This window comes from Galeopterus variegatus, unplaced genomic scaffold, assembly GCF_000696425.1.
Source record: "Galeopterus variegatus unplaced genomic scaffold, G_variegatus-3.0.2 Scaffold4563, whole genome shotgun sequence".
In the NCBI taxonomy this organism is placed as follows: domain Eukaryota; kingdom Metazoa; phylum Chordata; class Mammalia; order Dermoptera; family Cynocephalidae; genus Galeopterus; species Galeopterus variegatus.
Genome location: NW_007730674.1, coordinates 73,823 through 99,478, shown reverse-complemented (window position 1 = coordinate 99,478; position 25,656 = coordinate 73,823). Strand labels below are relative to the sequence as shown.

The following is a 25,656-nucleotide window of genomic DNA, read 5'->3' as shown; positions in this document are numbered from 1 at the left end:
GTATGTTCCTCATTTCGACTGTGGTGTTGGTTTCATAGGTGTATGTGTAAATCAAAGTTCATTAAATTGTGCATTTTAAATATGTTCAGTTTATTACATATCAGTTATACCTCAAAACTATAAAAATTGTTAAATTTTATATCAGATGTATATATTTGCAAGAGCAAGTCATTTACAACATGTATAATGTTTCTTCCAATGTGTGTTATTGAAAGGAAGTTATTAAAGTAAAATATTGAAAACATTTTTGAGTAAAACACCATTACTTAAACTTCGATATTTGTTACTCATAATACTATTTATGGCTTTTGTATAAGCCCCATATTCTTACTCTTAGTGTTTTTTCCCCTTCTGTGATCTAAGTGTACTAGGCCTCTTTGCACATGGCCTCACTTAACTGATTTTCTTCATATCTTTTCTCCTTCCTTGGGACCCTGTATAGCCTAGTTAGTTACTTTATTCATGTTTAGTATGAACTCCTTTTTCTTCTTCTTTGCTCATCCATTCTCATCTTAATAAATAGTGTTCATTGTAAAAAGCCATCGTAAGATCTTTAGGTAGATGACAACAAAACGTTCATAGGAAAAATAACCATACTTATATGTTTTGTTTTGTGGCTGCAATTATGCATACTAAGATTGTGATGAAAGTAAAAAATTCCTTTTCTGTATAAACAAAATCCCAAGGAAAATCTTATTAAGTACAGCAGTTTTATGTGTGATTTTATAGTTTAGGTTAATACTGAAAAGAAATAGCTTAACTTGGAACATCGTATATTAATTGAGTAGTTTTTAAGAGAAAAGGAAGATTGTGCACAATTTAGACCATTTCCCTATGTTTAGCCGAAAAATCACTAATTGTTAGATCTGGGACATGTTTTTTTTTCAATAGGGTATAGTTTTATAAGTCACTTATATTTTGTTGCAGAAAGGGATCTGGTAAAACCTAAATATGACCTGGATAGAACAGATCCACTAGAAAATAATTATACTCCAGTCTCTTCGGTACCTAACATTTCATCTGGCCACTATCCTGTACCTACTCTGAGCAGCACTATTACAGTAATCGCTCCTACTCATCATGGTAATAACACTACCGAAAGTTGGTCTGAATTTCATGAAGACCAGGTGGACCATAACTCTTACGTAAGACCACCAATGCCAAAGAAACGGTGTAGAGACTATGATGGTAAGTCTTTCAACTGTTTCATGAAGTATTGAATTAATATTGGGAGCTGCTTAAATATCATAAGTTTAGCTTGTACAATGTTATTCAAAGATTTCTCTCTGATAATGAAATAGTGGGAAATTAGTCTTAATCACTTCATGAATTCCTCAGTATTATTGAAACCTTCATTTGTCAAACTTACTATTTGGTATCAATTTAAAGATAGTTTTATTTGCATATAAGTATTAATATGTTGTTGGAGTTTTCCAAACAAGAGTAAGTACTGAGTTATCAGGGAATAACTACTACTGAAACATTCTTGACAAAACTCACTTCTTTAGAAATAAATGATTATTGGTATATAAGATTAGGAAATGTAAATATCACTTAATGTAAGAATATTATTAAAAAATCAGCAATTTTAAGAATTTACGCTAAAAGTTTTATAAGTAGCATTAAAGCCATAATTGCAGTATTTTTTTAGTTCGTTAGAGATTTAAATGAAGGATAAGGCTTCTAATGACAAAAATGACAAGTTACATATACATTTTATATCATCTTGCTAGCTAGGTTTACATATTTGGTGATTTTTTTTTTTTTATTGTGTAAGCTATATTTTCACTTGGTAAGTATTGATATTACTGGAAATGAGCAGGTAGCTCTTGCGAAGTGGTTAATTATACTTTTGTCCAATATTTAAAATATTCCTTTTTTATATATCTTATTTTTGTTAACCTAGAGAAAATTTATATTTTCACATTTCTTTTTAACTTTTCTTTCCTTACAGAAAAAGGTTTTTGTATGAGAGGAGACATGTGTCCTTTTGATCATGGAAGTGATCCAGTAGTTGTAGAAGATGTGAATCTTCCTGGTATGCTGCCTTTCCCAGCACAGCCTCCTGTTGTTGAAGGACCACCTCCTCCTGGACTGCCCCCACCTCCACCAATTCTTACACCCCCACCTGTGAATCTTAGACCCCCAGTGCCACCTCCAGGTCCATTACCACCTAGTCTCCCACCTGTCACAGGTAAGTAAATATGTTTGCTTGCCTGTATTTATTATCTATTCATGTATAGTCTTTTTATAAAGTTAATAATTTGAAGCTGCTTTTGTTAAAAGTATCTAAAGTAATCCCATAGATGCCTGATAGAAACTAAGAGCTGTATACTCCCATTTGGAATATACTTTGGATCCTATACCAAATCAGTTACTGTGGTTTGGAGTGGCCCTGTGAATCGTGTATGCAAGTGATAAACCTCAGCTACCTGCAGTCCTTTATAGCATAAGGCAAACCTGTTTTGGAGTACATTAAAGGGATATTTTACCCTAGAAAACTAATTTAGGGGTTAAGAGCTTGGTGTTTGCAGATATTATAGTTTGATAATTAAGACTATTGTGATGGGATGTATAATAACTTATTTTATTTGTTTGCTTTCAGATGATATTTCTTATTCTTTGGTTTTGACAGGACCACCACCTCCACTTCCTCCTTTGCAGCCATCTGGCATGGATGCTCCCCCAAACTCTGCAACCAGTTCTGTTCCTACTGTAGTAACAACTGGCATTCATCACCAGCCTCCTCCTGCTCCACCGTCTCTTTTTACTGCAGGTGCAGTTTTAGCCCTCTCTATATTCATAATGTGATATAGTTTTAGAGCAGAGTTTTAGATGAGGAATTTAAAAATGTCCAGAGACTGAATTGCTCAGTCATGACTTTTTTGGTTCACTAAAATATAGAAGCAGTGTCAGTACAGTGAATGTACATTAAATGTAAGCCCTCAGGTATAAGTTTTTAAAAAACTGTTATTTTCTTTTTAATAACTTAGTTTGCTTTTTGATATGTATAAAACATGTTAGTTATATATAATATATTAGTAATATATAGCTTACTTTTTGTTATTAATGTGAAAAAATTACCAAGTGGAGTTTTATAATTGTTTTTTAATTACAGTTTTTGTGTTACCAGATACATATGACACAGATGGCTACAATCCTGAAGCTCCCAGCATAACAAACACTTCCAGACCTATGTATAGACATAGAGTACATGCACAGAGGCCTAACTTGATAGGACTAACATCAGGGGATATGGATTTGCCACCCAGAGGTATTGTGATTACTGTAATGATTTTCTTCTCATGATTTTCATAATAGCAAGAGTGGAAAACATTTATAAAGAATAGTTGGTCCTGCATTTATTGGGGTTGAGTGAGGGATAAAAGATGTGTCAGGGGAGGAGGCAACCATCTTAAAAGTTGTCCTGTGATCTCAAAGAGGACATAGAAGCAATGTCAGTACAGTGAATTTGAATTAAAATGTTCCCTATACCTTCATCACAAAAGTTCTTCAAACATTCAAGGAAGATTTTCAGAATCTGTTAGCTTCCAGTGAACAAATAAAAACACAAAGTATAAGTAATCACAAGCTGACTAAGTCACATTAGGCACTGGTTGTTACTTGTTTAAGTAAGTTGAGCTTTATTCACATGTTATGACGCATGATTTTTTATTCTTACTAGGTAAGACAGCAAAGAAAGTTTGGAAAGAAAATGGGATTTAAAAAGTTAATTGATGTAGTTAGGGGAAAAGATACATTTTTATTAGCTCATGCAATATTTTCTGTTATGTCTGGTAATTCCTCACTTCCCTATGTCAGATATTATCTGTAGCAAATGCTACAGCTTTCAAATTAATGTGAACATCCTCCCTCTTCTGAACCTTCTTATCAGTTTACACTTTAGCGGAGCTCTTTTGCTACCCTGGCTTGTGACTGTTTCAATCTAAACTCTGTCTTCTAGAAATTTTATCAAAAAGTCTTGTCTCCTCTAAGAAAATTATAAAAGATAATGAGTCACTTAACACATAATTCCTTTTGCTTAAAACATATTATAAGCAAACTAATATCAAATTTTAATATGTCATAAGTAAAACTAAAAGAAATTACATATCTAGCACAAGTTTGTACAGATAATTTCATTATCTGAAATAGGAAAGAATCTATATTTAGGAATTAAAGCATTACTCTCGAGAGGTTAAATGAACCCAGTAAGACTACAAATGATACAAAATATAAAAAATAAAATCTGCCTGAGAAAATATGTACTTTTGGGAAATTCCTTTCCCTCTTAGATGGTAGAATAAAAGCATCCACCTATACCACACATAGGGAAACACATATTATCTTTTCTCCTGTGGGAGACCAAAAGATAAGGGAAAACTGATAATCATTTTCCCTTATGCTTCTCCTTGACATATTTCAATAACTTTCATTAGCAATAACAGAAAAAAAGGTTTTTTGGTTTTTTTTTTAACAGTTTCTGTGTGAGGAATATACAGATTGCTTTTAATTGAAAAGTAGCTACATAAAATTGTAGCTGTTTATAATGTTTACCTCTCTCTTGAATCTCTCTCCCACTTGGGAGAAACCCTCTCTTTCTTTCTTTGGGTCACTATTTAGCACTTACTACTTTCTTTTCATCATACCAGTACTCCTTGCTCTTACTGGGAATTCCCACTTCAAGGCATCTCTTTCTTGCCTTGATGCTTTGGAGTGGCATAAATATATGTCATACAGATCAATATATATTAGACCCACTCTAATGCCAGTCCAATTTCTGATTGTGATCGAGAGAGGGAAGAGGGATCAATTTCCTTTTGTATAAATCTTACCATGTAGAAGTTGGAATTAATGGTAATTTCACCTCTTCATGAATGTAGTTACAAGTAATAGGAAGTGGCCAAATTGAGAGAGAAATGTCTTTCACACCTACTTAGAAATTAAGACCTTTCTCAGAGTGTCATTGTGCAATAGTTATTATTTTAGTACTGTTCTTTAGATACTTCATGTACTATTTTTGTGAACTGTCTTAGTAGTATATTTTCCATTAGTAACATTGTCTTTATGTACCAAACAACTGATTTAGCAACCCATTTAAATTGAGGCTTGCCTATACTTCTGTTTCCTTATCATTTTTCAGTCCTCTCTCTCCTTTATCCATATGTTCTCATATTCCATATTTCTGTTTCAAATTTACTGTCCTGGTTGGTGACAGATACATAAAAAGCTTATAATATTGTTAATTATATAATTAATTATTACACATTTCTAATAGCCTGTAGATGGCCTTAATTTAAGTTTGTCATAGCCTATTATATAATAATTATACTTTTATGTTTAATACTTTAAATCTTCATGGGGAATTAACATTATTAAACAAATGAAAAAATTTTAAGCCCTTTAATACCTTGAAATTACTAACGTGAAAGTGACCTAGAAGCCTTGTAACTGTTCTTTCCAGATTTTGAAGGAGGTGGAAAACTTGATAAATGCTGCTGTGATTGGATATAGGTAGGAGGAAAGGTTGCGTAGCTTTCCATTTGCAGTCAACAAAACCAGTGCTGACAATTTTAAGTAGAAAATGTATTAAAAGGATATTGGAGGAAAAACACAGTGCATACAACTGTTGGACACATTTCCTGATTATATACCAAGAGGAACTAGCTTCTGTGTTTTTAACACCCTCTTTTTAAATAACAGTGAATGGAAATCTGAGAGGATACTCATGAGTTGGTGCAAACCCATCTCAATTACTGGAGGAAAAACATATCACTGTCTCTCTCAGTGAACCATAAGATACAGAACATATTAAAGTAAAAAAGGATATAGGATAGCTCAAAGATTCTCCAAAAGGGCCAGTGAACCAGTCTTAAGAAGCAGGAATAAGACCAAAAATCTTGTTTCAGAACTGATCCTGTGACAGTACCACTGGGCAAAGAAACTGCAACTTGCACTGTAAACATCACCAACACTAAATGAAGGGTGCTTCCACTTGATATGCTTTGGAGATGTAGGATAAGTCATTGTTCGAGAAAGGGGATAGATAAAACACATGCATCCTATCTATGATGCTTTTAAGAAACTGAAATAACTTTGTGATTGGAACATAGGAAGTAAGGAATGTGGAAGGAAATAAGAGGCAAATTAAAGGCATTTGAAGAACTCTAGAATGGAGGTGATAGTAGGTGGACTAGGGTAATAATGGTGGGAAGTGAAAAGATTTAAGTTTAGTGGTAAAAATTGACAACACTTGTAACTTACTGAATTGTGAGGCTTAGAGTGGGCGTAATGGAGGGGGTGAAATTAGACACTAAGTTTCTGCTGTGGATAGTTGGGCAGATAATATTATTCATTGAGAAGAACAGATAGGACAATAAATTTAGTTTTGGAAATATTTTAATTTGTTGTGTCCATTCAGCAGTTTTGAGTAGGAATGTCCAGTGGGAGATTTTTATGTGGAAGAGTAGAAATGTCCAGTGGGAGATTGGATATGGAAGTCTGAGGTCCATGAGAGACAGGTGACTAGAAAATACAGATTTTGGAATCATGAGTGTTTAGAACATTGGTTCTTATTCTTTTTCTCTGCTCCATTAGTAACGGTGAGAGGTAAAGTGAGATGGAAGGAACAGTGTCAAATCTGCAGGTCTGACTTACATAAGTTCTGCTGATAATATATAGGTTCTACTGATATATGTAGGTTCTAAAAGCCTTTCTCCTGTGTTTCTAATTATCTGCTCCTCCTGTCCCCTGAGAGTTACTGGGAAAAAAAATGAATGAAACCATGGCAATCATAGCAATAAGAAAGGTGTTTTAAGGAGATAGAGTGAAATGAGAAAGCCCAAGTAAGTAACTTACAGAATGCCAGCATCAAAGTAAATGGTCAGAGAAAGGGGAGCTTATGTAGGGACTGAGAAAATGAAGACAAAAAGGTACAGACAAAAGCAGGAAGTGGGGAATTTCTTAAAAATCCAGGGAAGATAATATCTAAGAAGGAGAGGAAGGTGATCTACAGCAGCAGATGCTCTTGGGAGGTCAAGTAAGAGAAGGACTGAGAAGCAGTCATAGGCTTAAGTGACAAGTTAGGACATCAGCCATTTTAACATGAGCAAGTTAGCAATCGTAAACATCCCTTAGGAAATGGCTGTGGGGATAGAGAGAGAGAAAATACTGAAGCTGAAAGGGAAGTTGGTTTTTATGAGGTTTCTTTTTAAAATAGATTAAATTGAGCTGTAATGTTTAAATGTTGATGGGAAGTGCAAGGGTTGTGGGAAAGGTTCAAGATGGAGTAAAGCACCAGGATTCTGGGGCACTGACTTTGGGCCTCTGTGTGTATGGGATAAATTGGTGGCAGGAGAATCTGGAAGCAAAAGCCCAGTTAGGACACTAGACTAGATGGAAAGTAACGCAAGTTCGTATCAAGGCTGCTTTAGCAGGAAATGAGAGGAATACATACAAGACGATTTGAAGGAGTATGGGAGAGTTAGGAGTCAAATGATTGACTGGGGTGATTGGGAAGATGGTAGTTTCATTAATAGAAATATTTAAGAAAGCTAAAAAGTTATTTTAGTATGAAGAAAATTTGAACTTTGTACATATTGAGTTTTGAGATACCTGTAGGATTTCCAGAAGAAGATGGCCAGAGAAAACCAAGAAATTAGAAATTTAGACTGATCCTCAGAGCAGAGTCCCTGTGTGATACAGAAATTCACATGATCTCCTACATAGAGAGCATAGATGTAGCGGTGAGAGAGTATGCCAAAACTGAATCCTAAGTTCTTTTGGTTAGTTATGTGTATAGAAATATGTAAGAAAGAGATTCTATAAATCAGTTTATCCATCTTTAAAAAAGGAATTTTTATATTTTTCTATGGATTTTAATGTTTGCATGTTTTAAACTTTGGAGTCACTTGAAAACAACAGGTTAAATGTCCTATGTTTATAAAACTCCATGTCAGTAAATTTAAAACGTTCAGAGTAGCAGATATTTACAGCTGTTTAAACGCATTGTGTTTCAGTCTTGAATATTTTTCTTTGTAAATCAGGTATGCTTTTATTATGTTAATATGTTGCTGTTTAAAATTGCATCTCACAAAAATCAAAACCACAATGAGCTACCACTTCATACCCACTAGGATGGTTAAAATAAAGACAATAATGAGTGTTGATGAAAAAAAATAAAAATAAAAAAATAAAATAAAATTGCATCTCACTTCAGTCACAGCTGTTGTCAATTCTCAAAAGTCATTGGATTAGTATAAAATTTGGTGTCTTTTAGATTGTGTATTTGATTTCAAAACTATAAATGTAAAGCCTCAAGATGATTTGTTATTTATTTGTATATTTAATTATTTGTAGTGAGGGTGATAGGAGAAAAGAACAGTGACATGGGTTTTACCCCCAAAGAGTTGGCTTAACAGAGTCACATTTTAATTTGGTGTGTGATAATTATTGATCCTTCTTCACAGTTAGGTATGAAATGAAAGAATTTATTTGAAATAGGCTAAAAATCCCTTAGATTACTATATTTGTACATTTGTTTCTTTTAAAATATGCAGATTTGAACAAAAAGCCAGAACTTTTTCAATATGAACTTAAGGCAGTGGATACAATAAACAGAAAATACTAAAATATGTTTTCTTTCTTTTTTTGTTTGTTTTAAAACAGAAAAGCCTCCTAATAAAAGCAGTATGAGGATAGTAGTGGATTCAGAATCAAGAAAAAGAACGATTGGTTCTGGGGAGTCTGGAGTTCCTACAAAGAAGAATTGGTTTGATAAGTAAGCTGGCAGAAAAAATTGAGCAATTTTATTGTGTGCTGATTTTGGGGATTGTAGCTTTATTATGACAATGTGGTATTTTCTTTCAAAAATGTTGTATTATTTGGTTCAATAGGCAACCCCCAACTAAAGTGTAAGTTGCTTTCTAAAGATTTGTTAAATTAGTTGTCTTGTACTAGAAAGGCATTTTCTTATAGAAATGGTATGGTGGTTGAGGACACGATTTTTCCTCTTTCTACTTCTCCCTCCTTCAGGAAAACAAAACAAAACAAAACACTCCTTACTTAATTTAGACATGTCATTGAATACTAGCTATATACAGGATAGTCATGAGCCCCCCATCCTTTCATTAGTGAAAGGAGATGGTGTGGGTCAGGTCTGGGAAGAGACTTTAGCATGTAGGCAAATCCTATTAGAAGCTACAAAAGGCATGTTTGGGGATTGAGGAGGCTACGTAGACACTGAGTTGTCAAAGGCTTCAGAGAAAGGGTTAAACGATTAGAATGTTGAGGTGTATGAGATAGAATTATTTATAAATTTGCGCTTGTGAGGAGACTAGGATCTCACTTTTAGAGCTTTAACATTTAATAATGGATAGTTACTAGTTCTGGCTCTGTGATTATTCTGTGATTTAAGGCAAACAGTATAACCTCTCTGGGCCACAGTTTTGTCCTTTTTTCAAGTGTCAAGATGTATAGTCTATAGTTCCAACAGTTCTTTTTTTTAATCTGAAAAGAGGTTGAGACAGTTGTTCTTTGCATCAAAGAAAATAAAATTTAAAATCAAATTTTAAATATAATCAAAGTTTTGAAGTAAGATATATTTCAGTAAGTTAGCTTTTGCAGAAATGGAATAAATGTTTTATATGCAAATTGCCTTATAGAGGGTACTAGGATCTTTCCTGCTAAGAATGGTAAGAGTGGATCAGAAGTGGAAAGTAACAAATGATATGGCAGAACCCTTCTCAGCTGGCTTCTGTGAAAGATGCTAACAGTACTAATTTGGAAACTTTATTATTTGGAAGAAATTTTAAATTTCCTTTATTAACCAGTACTTTCAGTTTGGGGGAAAAAAATTGAACTTAATTGGGCATTCATTTTGTATGTAAAACTATTCCTTTGTACTTGTTAAAAATCAAGATTTATTAATGTATTGAATAACTTGATTTTTATTTACAGACCAAATTTTAATAGAACAAACAGCCCAGGCTTCCAGAAGAAGGTTCAGTTTGGAAATGAAAATACCAAACTTGAACTTAGGAAAGTTCCTCCAGAATTAAATAATATCAGCAAACTTAATGAACATTTTAGTCGATTTGGAACCTTGGTTAACTTACAGGTAAAAGCCATAAAATTATTCTGTTGTTTCTGCTTAATTATTTAGAAAACTTAATGTAGTAAGAAAACTATTTTTATAAAGAAATATTAAGGAAAATTTGTTAATATTCTAAATTTGGAAAATTGGACGTGAAATTAAACTGTACCTTTTAGAAAAATGTGTGATTTTGAATAAATTTTGCATTTTCAAAAGCAGGAGTTTTGATTGATAGTATGATTATAAACTTTTTACATAATAGAGGCTATCATAAAATTACAGTAAAGTTAAATAATTATACTGGAAAAATCTAATCTTATACCAGTTTCAGTTCCTCAGTTTCTCAAAATTATTTCAGCAGAATACTTCAGTCAGATTTATTTTTGCTGCCTTTATGATGGGATGCATTTAACATATACTGTTGGGGCCCAAATACCATGTAATTTGTAATTGAGCATTTATTTTTTCTTTACTGCTTTTGAACATCCTTCAAGATAAATGACAATATAATTTGTATTTGATTTCATCTAAAATTAAACCTTGGCTTGGGTATATATAACTTGTGAGGTTTTTTTAGTATTGAGTTTACATTATGTGATATGTTTAAAGTGTTGAAATGATATGTTGGATTTTCCCACAGTTTGTATGCAGTTCTTTTCAACTAAAACAATTGTGTTTTATAATGCTTTAAAAATAGGAATAAATTTTAGAGTATGCAGCTCATCTTAAGTTGTTTTCTTACCATTAAAAAAAATACCATTATAAAAGTAGTAGAGGGAAAATGCATGGTTGTTTGGGGTAGGGTAATAAAGATGTTAAAGGAAATCTTTCCCCTTCCAACTCTGTGTCCCACACATTCCCCTACTCATATATCATTACATTATTATTATACTGTAACGTGTGTTATTCTAGGTTTTATGTTATATATTTCCGTATCTATGCACAAACTTTTAAAACATATTTATGGGCTATACATGTTACCCTGTAGTTATTGATCATGAATATTTCTGAATATCTTTTTAATGGCAATTCAGTTTGATCCTACCACATTTACATCTAGACAACTACACTGGTAATATTAACCTAAAAATGTTTTCAAAGCTGAGGAGCAAAACATGGTATCTCACTATTGTTTTCATTTGCATTTACTCAATTACTAGTGAAGTTGATATCTTCTCTTTATTGGTCCTTTTGCTATATCCGCATACTACCTTCATTATTATATATAAAATATGTTTTTCAAAATCAATTTAAAGGAAACCGTTAGCATTTTCTGAATTAAACATATTGGTGAAATTAATGTTTTTAAATTCCAAAAAATGTATAATTATTACTACCTAAAATTATCCTTATAATTATAAATAGTATTCATTGAATGAGTATTATATGCTCTCTTTTCTACATTGATTATTTAATTCTTAAAACAACACTGTGGAGTGGGCGCTGTTATTAACCCCATTTATAAAAGAGGAAACACACACAAAAAGTAACTTGCTCATGTGAGAGTAGCAGTCAAGGTTTGAGCCAGGCAGTTTGATTCAGACTGTGCCTTAGTCTGTATTCCGTATTGCTGCGCACCTCCAGTGATTTATGTATCATACCTTGCAATTATTGAAAGAATAGGAAATTTGAAGTGAAAAATTTTAGATTACTTATTAGTTGTATGGTTCTATAGACTCATGTTCCTTTACACTCAGTTTCCTCGTGTCAAATGTGATTGATGCTGCTGTTATATAGGTTTTGTTTTTTTGTTTTTTCCTTTAAATTTTCTTGTGCTCTTGGAAATATTGTGAGAGTTACAAATTTGGGATATTGTACAGATGAGTTTTTCTGTAAGTTTTAGTTAGAGGTAACCCTTTCCATAGTAGTTTACTGCTTTGTTCAAACTGTATGGATCTTGGCCATATCATTCATTGACATATAGGGATTATTTCTCATAGTCAGTATTAAAATTGGGGATAAAAAGAGAAACTGTTTGAATGTCTGTATTTAACATTTGTGTAATCAGCATTCTCTACTGTTATATATAGAAGGCTCTTTTTACACTGTGAACAATCCTCAGTTACTATTTCTCCTGGAGCGAAAGTAGACTATGGTAATAATATAGATGTAAGGAAGTATAAAGATAAAATCTTATTTGGAAGAACCAGTATTTCACTTTTTTAGGAATTTTACAGTATGAAGCAATAGACTCCTTTGGAAATTCACTGTTATTATTCTAAATCTTAGGTTGCCTATAATGGTGATCCCGAAGGTGCCCTTATCCAATTTGCAACATATGAAGAAGCAAAGAAAGCAATATCAAGTACAGAAGCAGTATTAAACAATCGCTTTATCAAGGTTTATTGGCACAGAGAAGGAAGTGCCCAACAGTTACAAAGTACTTCCCCAAAGGTAAGAGAGAAATTGCAGTCTCTGGCATATAGGAGGCACTCAGTAAGTGGTAGCTATATGTATTCTAGAAATTCAGATTATAGGTTCATCTGGAAATTCTTCTTTCTTCCCCTCCTCACCTCTTCCATTTCTTCCCCTCAGTCCTCCCTCCACCCCTGCAGTCAGTGAATCAATCAATATGTGAGCTTGCTTGTAGAGGTGTATTACAGCAGTTTGCTTTTCTATTGTTAAAAGAAAGTGAAGGGTGGATTTAAACATTTTTCTGTACAGTCATGCGTCACTTAGTGACAGGCATATGTTGAGAAAAGCATCATTAGGTTATTTTGTTGTCTCTATATCACAGAGCATACTTAAACACAAACCCTAGGTAATAGAGCCTACTACACATCAAGGCTGTATGGTTTAGCCACCATTGCATATACAGCCTGTCATTTATCAAAACATCATTATGTAGTGCATGATACTTCATAAATAAGTTATTTTATGTAAAGAAAATATCTATATACATATGTGAAGGAAATTGGAAGGCAGTTAGATTTTCATTATCTGCTGCATTTTTAAAACTTGCTGCATGTGGCAATTTAGTAATAAAATAACAAAGGTTACTTTCCATGCTCCTGAGCTAATCAGTTTGTTTAAAATTTTTTTCTTGTTCTGAGGTAATACAGCCTTTAGTTCAGCAGCCCATTTTGCCTGTTGTGAAGCAGTCGGTCAAAGAGCGGTTGGGTCCAGTACCTTCAAGTACTGTTGAACCTGCAGAAGCCCAGAGTGCCAGTTCAGACCTTCCACAGGTAAATGGAAAGTCTCACCATTGTGCCTGTCACATAATAGGTTTTCAGTAAATTAGTTTCCCTTGGTGATTTGATTTCTAGTTAATTGTATATATTTTACACAGAAATATGATAGTTGTTACATGCTTGAACACCACCAGTCTATTTACGGTGTTTTTTTTTTTTTTAACCATTACTGTAACATTTTCACAGTCTTTACTTTTCCTATTGTATTTGAATCTTAAATTCTTCTCTCTAGTTAATAATTATTTATGAGAAAGATTTCTCTTTCACTTTGTGGAGAAGATGTATTTAAGCAAAACTACCTGAAGAGTGAAGTTCAGTACACAAAATCTTATTTTTCCCATAATCTTTTTATTTAACTAGAATTCTGTTCCAGAGATAATTGTGCAGTAGACTGAACTGAAAGTTTTTGGGAAGGGAGGGCTTAAACCATCAGGTTAAGCATGCTTGATATTACACTGTTTCAAGTACTTATGCAGCTCTCTCAGAACTTTGCATCACTTATTCCCGACTCTGGGATTCTCTTTTCCATGTGACATTTCTTTTCCTACTTCCTTCCACACTTGAGTGGCAGTTTCTTGTTTCTACACTCTTGGTCTCTGAAATTTAGGTTGCCTTGGTCTCCAGATGTTTCAGCCTTTGAAACATCCGTGTAAAGTAGACTTAGGATAATAGTATCCTACTTAGTTAAAGGATGCCACCTTATTAAAATAATCTTCTTAGATAATTCCTGAAGAGTAAAGTATTGTGATTCTTTAAGAACATACAGAATGTAAATTGGTAAATTATTAGTTATTTTTTAAAAACTCAAATCATAATATCTGATCATTACCAAATACAGTGTATTTGGATATTAAACAACCATAGTTTAGGAAAGAATGGCACTTATTTTTAAGCTCGAGAAGCAAGCATATATTTTAATTATTCAAATCATACTCAAAATGTTCAGACTTTCTACTTAATGTAAGATACTAAGAATTTATGATTCCGTGTCAGTGGAAGGAACTTTAGTAACCATCTGGCTCAAACCTCTTATTTTACATCATAATTTTTTCATGATTGAATAATATTTTATACTGTTTTTGTTTTTCCACACACGTTTTCTTTCTGTCTCTTTTTTAAAAAAGGCCCAAGTTTTTGTGATTAGTATCATTATTCTCATAGACTCAGTATATATTGGTAGAATCAGAATGTTCAAAATCCCAACAGACATATATAATTTGGGGAAACACTGAATATGTCCATTTTAATTTTTTTAGAATGTAACTAAGTTATCTGTGAAGGACAGGTTGGGTTTTGTATCAAAGCCATCTGTTTCAGCAACTGAAAAGGTAAGAAGAATAGCATGATGTGTTTGTCTTGGCTTTAATGTTTTCAGGTGGCATCTTAATTTTTAATTTTTTTCATAGTTCCAAACTCCTGCTTCTTAATAGTATCTGTATCTCTTATTCCTACCTTTTTGCTTCCCATTTGCTGAAAAAGAAAAATATTTGCCTACTTTTTTTACTTTTTGCATCAGCATTTTAATACTTGCCTCTCACTGTATTTCCATGTGCTTCATTCTTTTTTTTTTTTTTTTCTTTTTAATTTCTTTATTTCTTTAGCAATACTGGGCATTTTGATTTGACAACTCTGGCAGCCTAATAGAAAGGGCCATCAATTAGGAATTTTACCTGAATTTGAGCCCTGGCTCTTCACTTACTAACTGCATGATGTTGGACAGCTTTCTTAACCTTTCTGAATCTTTTTACTCATCAGTAAAGTGGTGATGGTAATATTTGTCTTGCTCATGGGGTTTTGCGAGGATTAAATTAAACAATTTATTTAAAAGTATTTTGTAAATTGGAAATGCTGGTGTAAACGTAAGTTTTTTATTTGTTTCTAACAGCTATTGATATAGCCTGACAATACATTTAGTCATTTCTCATCTTAAACGATGAGGTAAATACTGTTTAAATTAGGATTATTTATGGATCTTTTAGTTCTGTGTAGATGAGGTTTGTGTTTTTTTAGGTATGAGTGAATGCCCTGATCTTTAGTCTTATTTGAGGTATGTGAAATCACAGAATATTAGAATTAGATAATCTTTTTCATTTCTATATGCTCACCTTAAAGGAAGCCAACAACCCAAATAGTATTATGGTTTCATCTATACACTGTGAATTACTGAGCCAGAACTAGAACCTGGGTCTCCTATTTCTAGTCCATGGCTCTTTCCATCATGAAGATTACATAGGAAGTCAACTTCATAGGTAAACAAAGCATACAATGAGATAGCTGACCTGCCATCTTCATTTGTTCTTCAGTATATTATTTTTCTTATTTACTGTGTTAAACTTTGGCAGTTCTAGAAATTTTACTGTGAATCATATTCTGTATATCAGATTTTCCTCTTGGGTATCTCAGCATTACTTTAAACATTTACTTTATTTTTTACCTAAAATGAATTCATTATTTGCCATATAAATTAACTTCACCTCCTAGTCCCCGGCTGTAGAAGTTATATCACCATTTTATATCACCTTACGGTCATTTACTTGTGTTTGTAATTCTACTTCTTTTTCTCTGCTGCCTTCAGTTCCCTGGCCTCTGGATGCAGTGTCTTAGCTGGCATCCTGGAATTTCCCTCCTCTAGTTTAGGATGTTGCTATCTTACTCAGACTTAATGTTAATTCATTAGAGAAACTTTTAGTTTCTAAGCTAAATTATTTTGGTTGATTCACAGTTAGTTCATCAATAGCTCAATTTTTCTGGTTTTGTTATTTTTCCTCTAGTTTTTCCTCTCTACCCTAGTGAGTACCTTTCTGCCCATTGTCCCTTGCCCTTTTCTGCCTTGTTTTTCTTTTTTTGGTGGTGGTTTTCCTGGAGTGTAGTTTCCCCTACCTAACTAACTTCTAGTCATTCTTTAAAGATTGAAAATCTCTCTAATGTCTCCTGTGAAACCTTCAAATTTTTCCATATGGTGCCCCCCGTTTTCTGAATTTCTGTCTCTTAGTCTGTGCTACTAAATTTAGCAGTATCAATTATTTACTTTGATTAGGTTTGTCCTCCTTGTTATTAAGTAATTCAGGAATAAAAGAAACACTAAGATCTGATATACTTAGTGTACTGAGCAGTTCTCAGACATCCGAAAACACCCATTTATGTTTATGATCTGGTTACATTAAGATTTGGACTCTGAAATTGAAGTGTACTTACAGCTTTTAAAAAATTTTTGTCGTATGTTTTGCAGCTGTTTTCATTATTGTTTTTTAAGTGTTTTGTGTAGCTTTAGAGTAAAATGGGTATAAATTTGGAATTGATAGTATACTTTTATTAATCTGTAACCACTGTATATACAAACATAAATAAACCACTAACTGAATTTGTGAAAAATCACTAATAGTAGCAGCTATTTGTGGGGAAAAAAAAATACCATGAAGAATCTCTGAAGGAAGACAGTTATATAAGTATGTAACTTTTAGTCATCTTTAGTGAACCTGTTTACAGAATAATGTTTTACTTTTACTTATTTTTGGTTGTTTTTATTCCTCTAGTCTGTAGCGAGTTTTGGTGCAGAATCCTTTGTGGGCAATCATTCAGAAAAATCTTAGGAAGAATAGGAGAATGTCCTCCATCATCAGATATTATTTAAATTTTTTTTTAATTGAAGGCTGAGGAAAACTCAAAGCTAGTATCCATACGTATCCTCTGTCATTGTTAAAGCAGATAAATACACAAATGTAAAATTGTACTCTCACTATAAACAAACCCTGTAAACTCTTTAGTGATTATTTTTTATTCTAAGATTTCATTTTTTTTTTTTGAGAAGACTGGAAAAGAGGAAAGTTAAAATGTAATTGATGCTGCTAAATATTAGGATATTGCAGTAGGTGTTAAATAGGTATTACTTGAGTAGATTTGATCGGTGAAATAATGATTGAGTGCATCTGCTTCATTACTACAGATTTAGGAAGAATAAAGGTGGCATCTGTATATACCATCCTGGTTAGTTTCTAAAAAGAAAAAACAGACTTAGCCTGTTCAAATAATCTCACTTAAAGTCCTTCTAAATTCTAAGAAGGTAAACTGAATAATCAATTGAATATTTAATGTTCTTATACCAATTATTAAATTTTAAATTGTTGAATAAACATTAAGTTTATGATACAGATGTTAGTAGTAATTCTTTGCAACCTGAAAATGTATCTTGGTGCCTTTGCATGATGATATGTTAACATCTTTACCAGGGAACTTTTAAAAAGGAAATTGTGTGGTATAACTGGTGGACACTTCAGCTGTTGATATATCAGGTATCATTGTGTGTGTGTTGCTGAACAAGTCTTATTCTGTGTTCCCTTAACTATAAAATGCAGTTGTTCTAATAACCCTTTGATTTTTAAAATTTGGATTTGTTGTCTAATTTTGATACTCTAAATATAAAGATTAGGGAGATTTATGATAGTTTTCTTTCTTTTCATATATGTTGTTGACTGTTTTTAATTTACATGTTTTAATGCATTAGCCTCTGTCAGGATTATTACCTGAATTATTTTTCTTCCAAGAAAATATGATTTATTTAAAATGCTTTGCTGAACTTTCTGGGAAGTAAGTTATTGTAGCAAAACTTGATTACTGATCTTACACAGTTTTTTCTTTGGCATTTGTTAAAGTGTTTCTCTGTAAAATCATTAATCCTATTCCCTTTAATCTCTTTGTTCCACTTATATGTGGAATCTAAAAATGTTGAACTTATAGAGGAAGAGAGTGGAATGGTGGTTATGAGGGGCTGGAGTTTAGGGGTCGGGAGATGTTGGTCAAAGAATACAAAATTCCAGTTAAGAGGAATAAGTTCGAGAGTTGTGTGGTATAGCATGGTGACAGTAGTTAATAACAACGTATTGTACTCTTGAAAATTACTAAGAAAATTACTAAGAGAGTAGATTTTAAGTGTTCTCACCACAAAAAAAATAAGTATATGAGGTAATGGAAGTGTTAATCAGCTTAATTTAGCCATTCTGTAATGTACTAGGGCACATCAAAAACTTTGTGGAAAAATCGAATTAAAGCATAATACGAATCCTTCCACAAACTTTTTGAAGTACCCTTGTATATACAGTCACGCGATGCTGAAGTCATTGGATGCTTAATGACGGGGTACGTTCTGAGAAATGCGTTATTATGCAACTTTGTCATTGAGTGAACATTATAATGTACTGACAACCTAGATGGTATAGCCCACTTCACACCTAGGCTATATGGTATAGCCACCATTGTACATATGGTCTGTGGTTATCTGAAATGTGCAGCACATGACGGTATTTCCGAACATGTACATAATATATACAATTTTTATTTGTGAATTAAAAAATGAGTTAAAAAATTTTAAAAAGAGTAAAAAATGTGATAGACCAGTGGATTAAAAAAGGAGTACTTAGTATTCTTGAAAGAAAAAACCTGTTAATCTCTAAAAATATTTTATACATTTTAACTTTAAATTAAAACCCTATTCTTTTCACTGAAATTCCCAGTTAGGCTTGGTATTGGTATAGAATGCAAACTATGTGCTACTTTAAGCGACTATTATAAATGAACATTCAGATTTACTGAACAAATGATTATTTACTTAATGTAAAAATTGACCATATGGTAGTTGTATTAATAAGCTTCCTACACATACCTCCTAAGATCCTGTCTTTTTATTGCATTAAAACAGGTATTTGTACTTTGAAAACCTGTTAGAGCTGCTTATTGTGAGTGTGGATGTTAAGCATCCTAACTCTATCTCTTTTGTATTTAATTACAGCCTGGGTATTGGTTATTCAAATGCCAATTTGAATAGTGGATAACTTAATTGTAGTAATTTTTTGTAATAAGTAATTTTTTACAGAATACTTTTTTCCTTCCACTTTTATCCATGAGAAAGAGCTGTTTTCTCTTTTTCACAAGTACTAACAGTAGTTGGCTGGTAAGATTTTATATAGGAAATAAAATGAGGAGGTGTTAATGGATTACAACCTCTGTCTTGTTAGGGAAAGTCAGAGGTGTTAGTAATACAGATTTTAACAGCACAGCACATGGTACCTTTCACCTCATCTTCTAAGTTCAGCATACTTTGATACCAAAACCTGACAAAGATATTATAAGAAAGGAAAGTTATAGGCTAATATCTGTCATGAACATAGACACAAATATTTTAAACCATATTAGCAAATGTCCCGTGATACGTAAATTACGTAACATATCATGGCCAGGTAGTATTTATTCCAGAAATTCAAGGTTTATTTAATATTTGAAAATCAATTTAATCGACCACATTAACAATAAGGAAGGCAAAAACCCTACATGATTATCTTGGTAGAAAAGTATTTGATAAAATTCATTATTTAATTACATTAAACACTCTTCAGAGTAGGAATAGAGAGAAATTCCTTAATTTGACAAAGGATATCTGCAAAAAGAAAAAAAAAACCTACCTCTGACATTATATTCAATGTTGAAATATTGAATGCTTTCCTTTTGAGATCAGGCGAAAATGACAAGAATGTTTACTCCACTTTTTTTCAGTATTGTACTGGACGGTCTAACCAGTACGATAGGCAGTAAAATGAAGTAAAACGTATGAAGATTGGAAAGGACTCATAGTTGACATGATTGTGTATGTAGAAAATACAAAAGAATTCACAGTTGGGATTAACAAGTGAGTGCAATAAGGTCACTAGAGGTGAAGTCAATATGTAAAAATTATAGCACATGCAGAAATCCATTTGGAAAATAGAGAAGGTGTAGTTTGTTAGGGAAGGCCACTGTTTATCCTTTGAATGTATTTTTAGGAATTGTAGCATCTTTTTTTCTGTTAGGTTTGTCACTTCCCTTCGCTGGTTTCATTTTTAATAGATTTTCATCTTTTGAAAATATAGATGTCCCTGGCTATCCAACTCTTAGCTGTCTAAACTCTAGAACCAAGTGGATTCAAATAGTGAGCAAATATTTGTGATCATATAGTTCATTGTTTCTAAGACATATTTTTACATTTTAACACTTCTGAAGTTGGGCTGCATCTTACAGATGTTGGTGTTTATGGCTGTAATTGGCAGCCTTTTTTTCTTTAGTTAGGGGTACATAAAATATAACAGTATGTCTTTTAGTCATTGAGTTTTAGGCTCAATGAAATACATTAGCAGATGTTCTGTTTTTACAGAAGAAAGTTCCTGGACGAAACAAGGGAATGGGAATGCTTCTAGGAATAAAGGAGTCTTCTCATTCTTGTTATATTCTTTCCTAAGATGTTAAGAATTCATTGGAAAGGAGTGTTCCCTACTCACTGAAGTTGGAGAAATGCTTTATTAAAACAAACTATATGGGTTTCTTTACTTCTGGGCCTCTCACTGCTTTTATTATGATAATATACATTTGAAACTAGAAAATAGGGTTATGGTATTTATTGCTTCCAGTTTGAGTACAGAAACTTTTTTGGTCACAACTTTTCAACTTGTTATGGAACCCTCATGAAGAAAATAGTTTATGAAATGCTCAATTTGACTGTTCTCAGCAGATTTTCTTTTTTTTCTCTCCTTATAAAGTTACTGTCTCATATTTGTATATTCATACAGATTGGCATTTTGTGGTGTTGTATGGAAGCACGGAAGACATTTTTTCCTAGAATTACAGAGAATGGCCATTGAAGTTAGATTTCAGACTAAATCTGTTTATTCCATATTTTAATGAATGCAACTATTTCATATTCGTTAGTGTTATGAGTATTAATTCTCATCATTGAAGAAAATGGTAAACCAAATTTTGCTACACATTAAGTATTAAAAACCTTTATTTTAAACATCAATCGTGTTGTATGGAACTAGTAAAATTATAGTATTCTAGGTTTTTATTTCATTTAGAGGCTAAGATATTCTTCATTACTTAGAATACTGATGAGTTGCCTAAGCTTTGTGATATTCTCTAATCTAATTTCTTGATGAAAGATTAGCAGGTGGGCTACTTCTCTGATACTCCCCAATGTTAACATTTTAGTAGCTAAGAAGTAGGGCCTTTTTTCTCATTGAAAATTTGCCATTTGAGTGTCAACCTTTTAAACCTTTGTAAATGTCATAAATTCCTTTAAAACTTTTAGAAGCAATGTTTTTTCCTCTGGAAAATTACGGTGTTCACACACATGGTTTCATGTTTAGTTATTATAACATTTGTAGATCTCCCTGAAGGGATCCCTAGGCTTCTTTTTACTAACCAGTAACCAGCCACCCCATGAATTTGTAACTGTTTTGCTTTTGAAGAATTAAAAAGGCAACCTATAAACACTTCTTTTTTTAATTGACCTTTATATAGGAAAGGTTGCCACTCTGACTTACAATTATTTCAGTTTAGTTTAGTGCAAAAATGTTTGTTGAATATTTAACGTGTGTCCTGGCACTGTCGTAGGCACTGGAGGTATAGCAATGAACCAAGCAAAAGGAAAAAAAAATAAAAAATCCCTACCGTCATGGAATGACTTTTGGGGTTTGAAACAACTTTGACAGCATTAAGTCAAACTTCCTCATTTTAGAGATGAGCAAACTGAGGCTCAAAAAGGTCCTTGATTTTACCCATGATCTTATAATTAGTTGGTAGCAACTGGAAAAAGCACAGAGAAAGAAAGGCATGGTCTTTGTTTTTAAAAGGCTTTTACAGTATAGGCAGGGAGAAGGACACTAAATTAATATATTATGTCATATTTAGTAAATAGCTAATACTAACTAAAAATAGCCAATAGCATTTTTACCTGATAGATGAAGAAATAAAATTTTATGTAATGACCAGAGCAGAAGAGAGAAATGACTAGGGATTATTTTATGCTGAACCCAGTTGCATTTGAGAGAATTTATGTTGACTTCAAGCAGAATGAGCATTGCTAGTAAAGGAATGGAGAACAAATGAAGTAGAGTTTCAGAAAGCAAATTGCAAACGATCGTATTAAATTGTTTGAATGACAGCATCTAGTTTTCTCCTGTGCCATGCTCTTTTGTGTAGTTTCTCTTTAGTTACGATGAATAGTAGTAAATGTATTCAGTAACTAATATTTTCTCAGTGATATGGTAATGGCAGTGTTTTTTCTTTATTTGACTTTTTTTGTTTGCCGTTGCCTTTTTTTCTATAGATATTTGGTGTTATTTTAAAAATTTCTCATGTTAGGGCTTATTCCTTATTAATACCCCCCTTCCAAATGTGATTCAAATCACCAAATGTCATTTAGTTACTTTACGTATATAATGTATTTAGTTCAATATACTAAATTTTGACAGTATTTTGAAGTTGAGTCGTATGGAAAATAGGACTTAGGAAGTCGTGAGTTGTTGATACATTGTTTAAGAAGTTGAATTTGTATTGGTAGGTGTTGTCTACATCTACTGGCCTAACAAAAACAGTGTATAATCCAGCTGCTTTGAAGGCTGCACAAAAAACCTTACTTGTTTCCACCTCTGCAGTTGATAATGAAGCACAGAAGAAAAAACAGGTAAGTACAGCTAGTATAGTACACAGAATTTGTATATAGGAAAGCTTGTCTTTGTGTATGTTTTTCCAGTGCTTATCGCAAAATAAGACTAAATGGTGTGTGTTGGCTGCCACCGAACTTTTATTTATAGCAGTAAATACTCATTTTTTTCTTTGAGGGGAAGGTTCGCTTAATTGATCTTTGAAACTTACATTCATATTTAAGCTTAAATAGCAAAACTTTGCATATAACTTTTGTTGCCAAGCTTCTGTAATTACAACCACTTTTTTCCTTTTGAATAATTTTGTTTCTCCTTAGTATTATTCTGTTGATATTTTTGATCCCTGACTCTAGGAGGCACTGAAACTTCAGCAGGATGTAAGGAAAAGAAAACAAGAAATTTTAGAAAAGCACATTGAAACACAGAAGGTAAAATATTAAAGTTAGATTTGGCAAAATATATTTACAACTGCTACAATTTTTAGTGAATTTAATCTTAAACTATATGGTAATCCTGAGAAACAGATTTACTGTAATTGGTAATAGTTAAACTGAAATATTTATTAATGATAATGTACTGGGGATGAAGAGCATACACCAAATGATGGGTATAGTTTAAATGGCACTATGGTTAAACATGAAATGAAAATTAGATATTATTCAGTTATGTTGCTGCACAGTAGTTTGTTCAATAGGTAATGAAATGGAAACTTTTTCTTAATGTTGATGTGTACCTTTCTTTACTGGCTTGGGATCCTGTTGTCCTGTCTTGTTCAGCACTGTAGCAGATAGCCATATCTGACTATTGAGTATTTGGGATGTGTCTAGTCCAAATTGAGGTGTGCTAAGTGTAAAATACACACCAGATTTCAAAGATGTAGTACAAAGAAAAAAAGTAAAACATCTCAATAATTTTTGTTGAAATGTGACATTTTGGATATATTGGGTTAAATAAAATATATTATTAAATTATTTTACTTGTTTCTTTTTTATCTGTTTAATGTGAATGATAGAAAATTAAAAATTACTATGTGACTTGCATTATTTCTTTTGGACAGTATTCCTGTAATCTATGACACTTAATAAGTGTCATTTCTTGATTATGTCTGGTTATGAAGGTTAGCAGTATGACACTTAAAAATATTAAAAATTATGTCTTTTCTAATTTAAATTTGGATATACTTGATAAAGAGTAATCACAGTGTTTAAACCAAAAACCGAAGTCACCATGACTCAGAAAATCTGTAGTACTCTGTGGTTTCTTCAACTCCATATTACCTTACTTACCTTCTTGCTTCCTATCCAGGTTGGGGATATCATTCTCAGGCTAGCCAATTATTGTTTCTTAGGACAAAGAAATTAATCATTCAGTAATTAAACGTTCAATTTTTCTAATATCTCATTATGTGGAAGGAATTACAAAACTTTTCCTCTGGTTCTTTCTGGGTTGCAGACTACATTTGGAGTGGGAACACTTAGAGGCAGTAATAGCAAATGGATTACAAAGTAAAATTATTGATATTTCAAATTGGCAGCTTTTCAGGGATTGAATTGAATTTCTTCTGGTTATGTACTTTGAACTTAGGTTCTAATTTTAGTGTATGTGCTGCTGAAGCAAGCACTGACCTTATGTTCTAAGGAGATCCAAATAGTAATATAGTTCTTCACAAAGTAAACCAAAAGTATGACTTGAGTTGAGATATAGTTAGTATCACTAAATCTCCTATTTTACTACTTTTTAACTATTTAGTGATTGTCAGCCTTTTCCTGAATACATAAACTAAAAGTAGTATTATTTTTATACTTACTTTGTTGTATTTGTTTCGTTAATAATCGTAGAAGTAATTATTGTAATATTTTTCTCTTTTTAAAATTTTGTCAGATGTTAATTTCAAAACTGGAGAAAAACAAAGCAATGAAGTCTGAAGATAAAGCAGAAATAATGAAAACTTTAGAGGTTTTGACAAAAAATATTACCAAGTTGAAAGATGAAGTCAAAGCTGCTTCTCCTGGACGCTGTCTTCCAAAAAGTATAAAAACCAAGACTCAGGTATTTTGATTTGTCATGTTATTCATATTACTGCTTATTGCAAAATGTTAAACACTACATTTTCAAGATTCAGTTTTTCTCTTAGGTAAATATCCTTTGTTCAAAATCTGAGCAATGTATGTACCATTTCCCCCTGCCATTAATTAATTAATTAATAAATAGATAACAAACAAATGCTACCAATTTTTTAATCCTGTGGAGTTACAATTGGAAAATCAGTAATTTGGAAAATAGTTATAAGCAATCTTGAAAAAGTTGCTTGAGGACAAAATGATACAGGTAGTTGAATGCATGACTGAGGAGTTGGGGCTTTATATTGTAAGTAGTTGGTGATATAAAAGGTTAATTACAGAAGTAACATTCTGACAGCACTGTACAGATTGAAAAGGGGAAAATTCAGGTAGATTAATATAATTTCAGATGGTAATAAGTGATTAAAGAAAAAAAGTAGGGTAATACAATTTTATGCTTGGTGTGTGCTGGGCCTCCCTGAGCCAGAGGCTGACAAAACCGAGCGGGAAGAGACCCCGGTCCAGCCGGGGGTCCCTTTTGGGGCTGAGCGGGATGATGAGTGTCGCTGGCACGGCCCTTCCCCCCCAGGACCTTCCTCCCCGGGGGCCGAGAAAGAACACCACCGAGCCAGGAGAGTGGTCAAAGCCGGAACTCCATTTATTGCAAGGGTGTTGGAGCTTATATAGGGAAAAAGGGCAGGGCAGGTTTTGATATGAGAGATCAAGCAAAGAGCCAATAAGAAGGGCTTAAAAGGATAGGGTGAGGTGGTGGGGAGGCTTTACGCGAATACGGAACTAAAGTTGCTGAATCACTGGGACCCGGAAGGGCGAGGCTGGCAGCTACGTGC

The 25,656-nt window shown here is 32.8% G+C and overlaps 1 protein-coding gene across 6 annotated transcripts in view; it reads left to right on the top strand.

Moving 5' to 3' along the window:
* RBM26 (RNA binding motif protein 26) overlaps positions 1-25,656 on the top strand; it is an 88,108-nt gene that overhangs the window by 33,866 nt on the left and 28,586 nt on the right. For 4 of the 6 annotated variants that reach the window (XR_551604.1, XM_008587836.1, XM_008587835.1 and 1 more), the window contains exons 6-17: positions 928-1,188; positions 1,955-2,194; positions 2,606-2,776; positions 3,119-3,274; positions 8,668-8,779; positions 9,958-10,117; positions 12,323-12,487; positions 13,147-13,278; positions 14,541-14,612; positions 22,646-22,768; positions 23,102-23,176; positions 24,630-24,797. Coding sequence is in view for 3 of the 6 variants with exons in the window: in XM_008587836.1 (XP_008586058.1) it covers positions 928-1,188; positions 1,955-2,194; positions 2,606-2,776; positions 3,119-3,274; positions 8,668-8,779; positions 9,958-10,117; positions 12,323-12,487; positions 13,147-13,278; positions 14,541-14,612; positions 22,646-22,768; positions 23,102-23,176; positions 24,630-24,797 (1,835 nt within the window). In the remaining 3 variants the exon portion in view is untranslated. The remainder of the gene's footprint in view (positions 1-927; positions 1,189-1,954; positions 2,195-2,605; positions 2,777-3,118; positions 3,275-8,667; positions 8,780-9,957; positions 10,118-12,322; positions 12,488-13,146; positions 13,279-14,540; positions 14,613-22,645; positions 22,769-23,101; positions 23,177-24,629; positions 24,798-25,656) is intronic. The other 2 variants (XR_551606.1, XR_551605.1) reach the window with 1 other exon arrangement.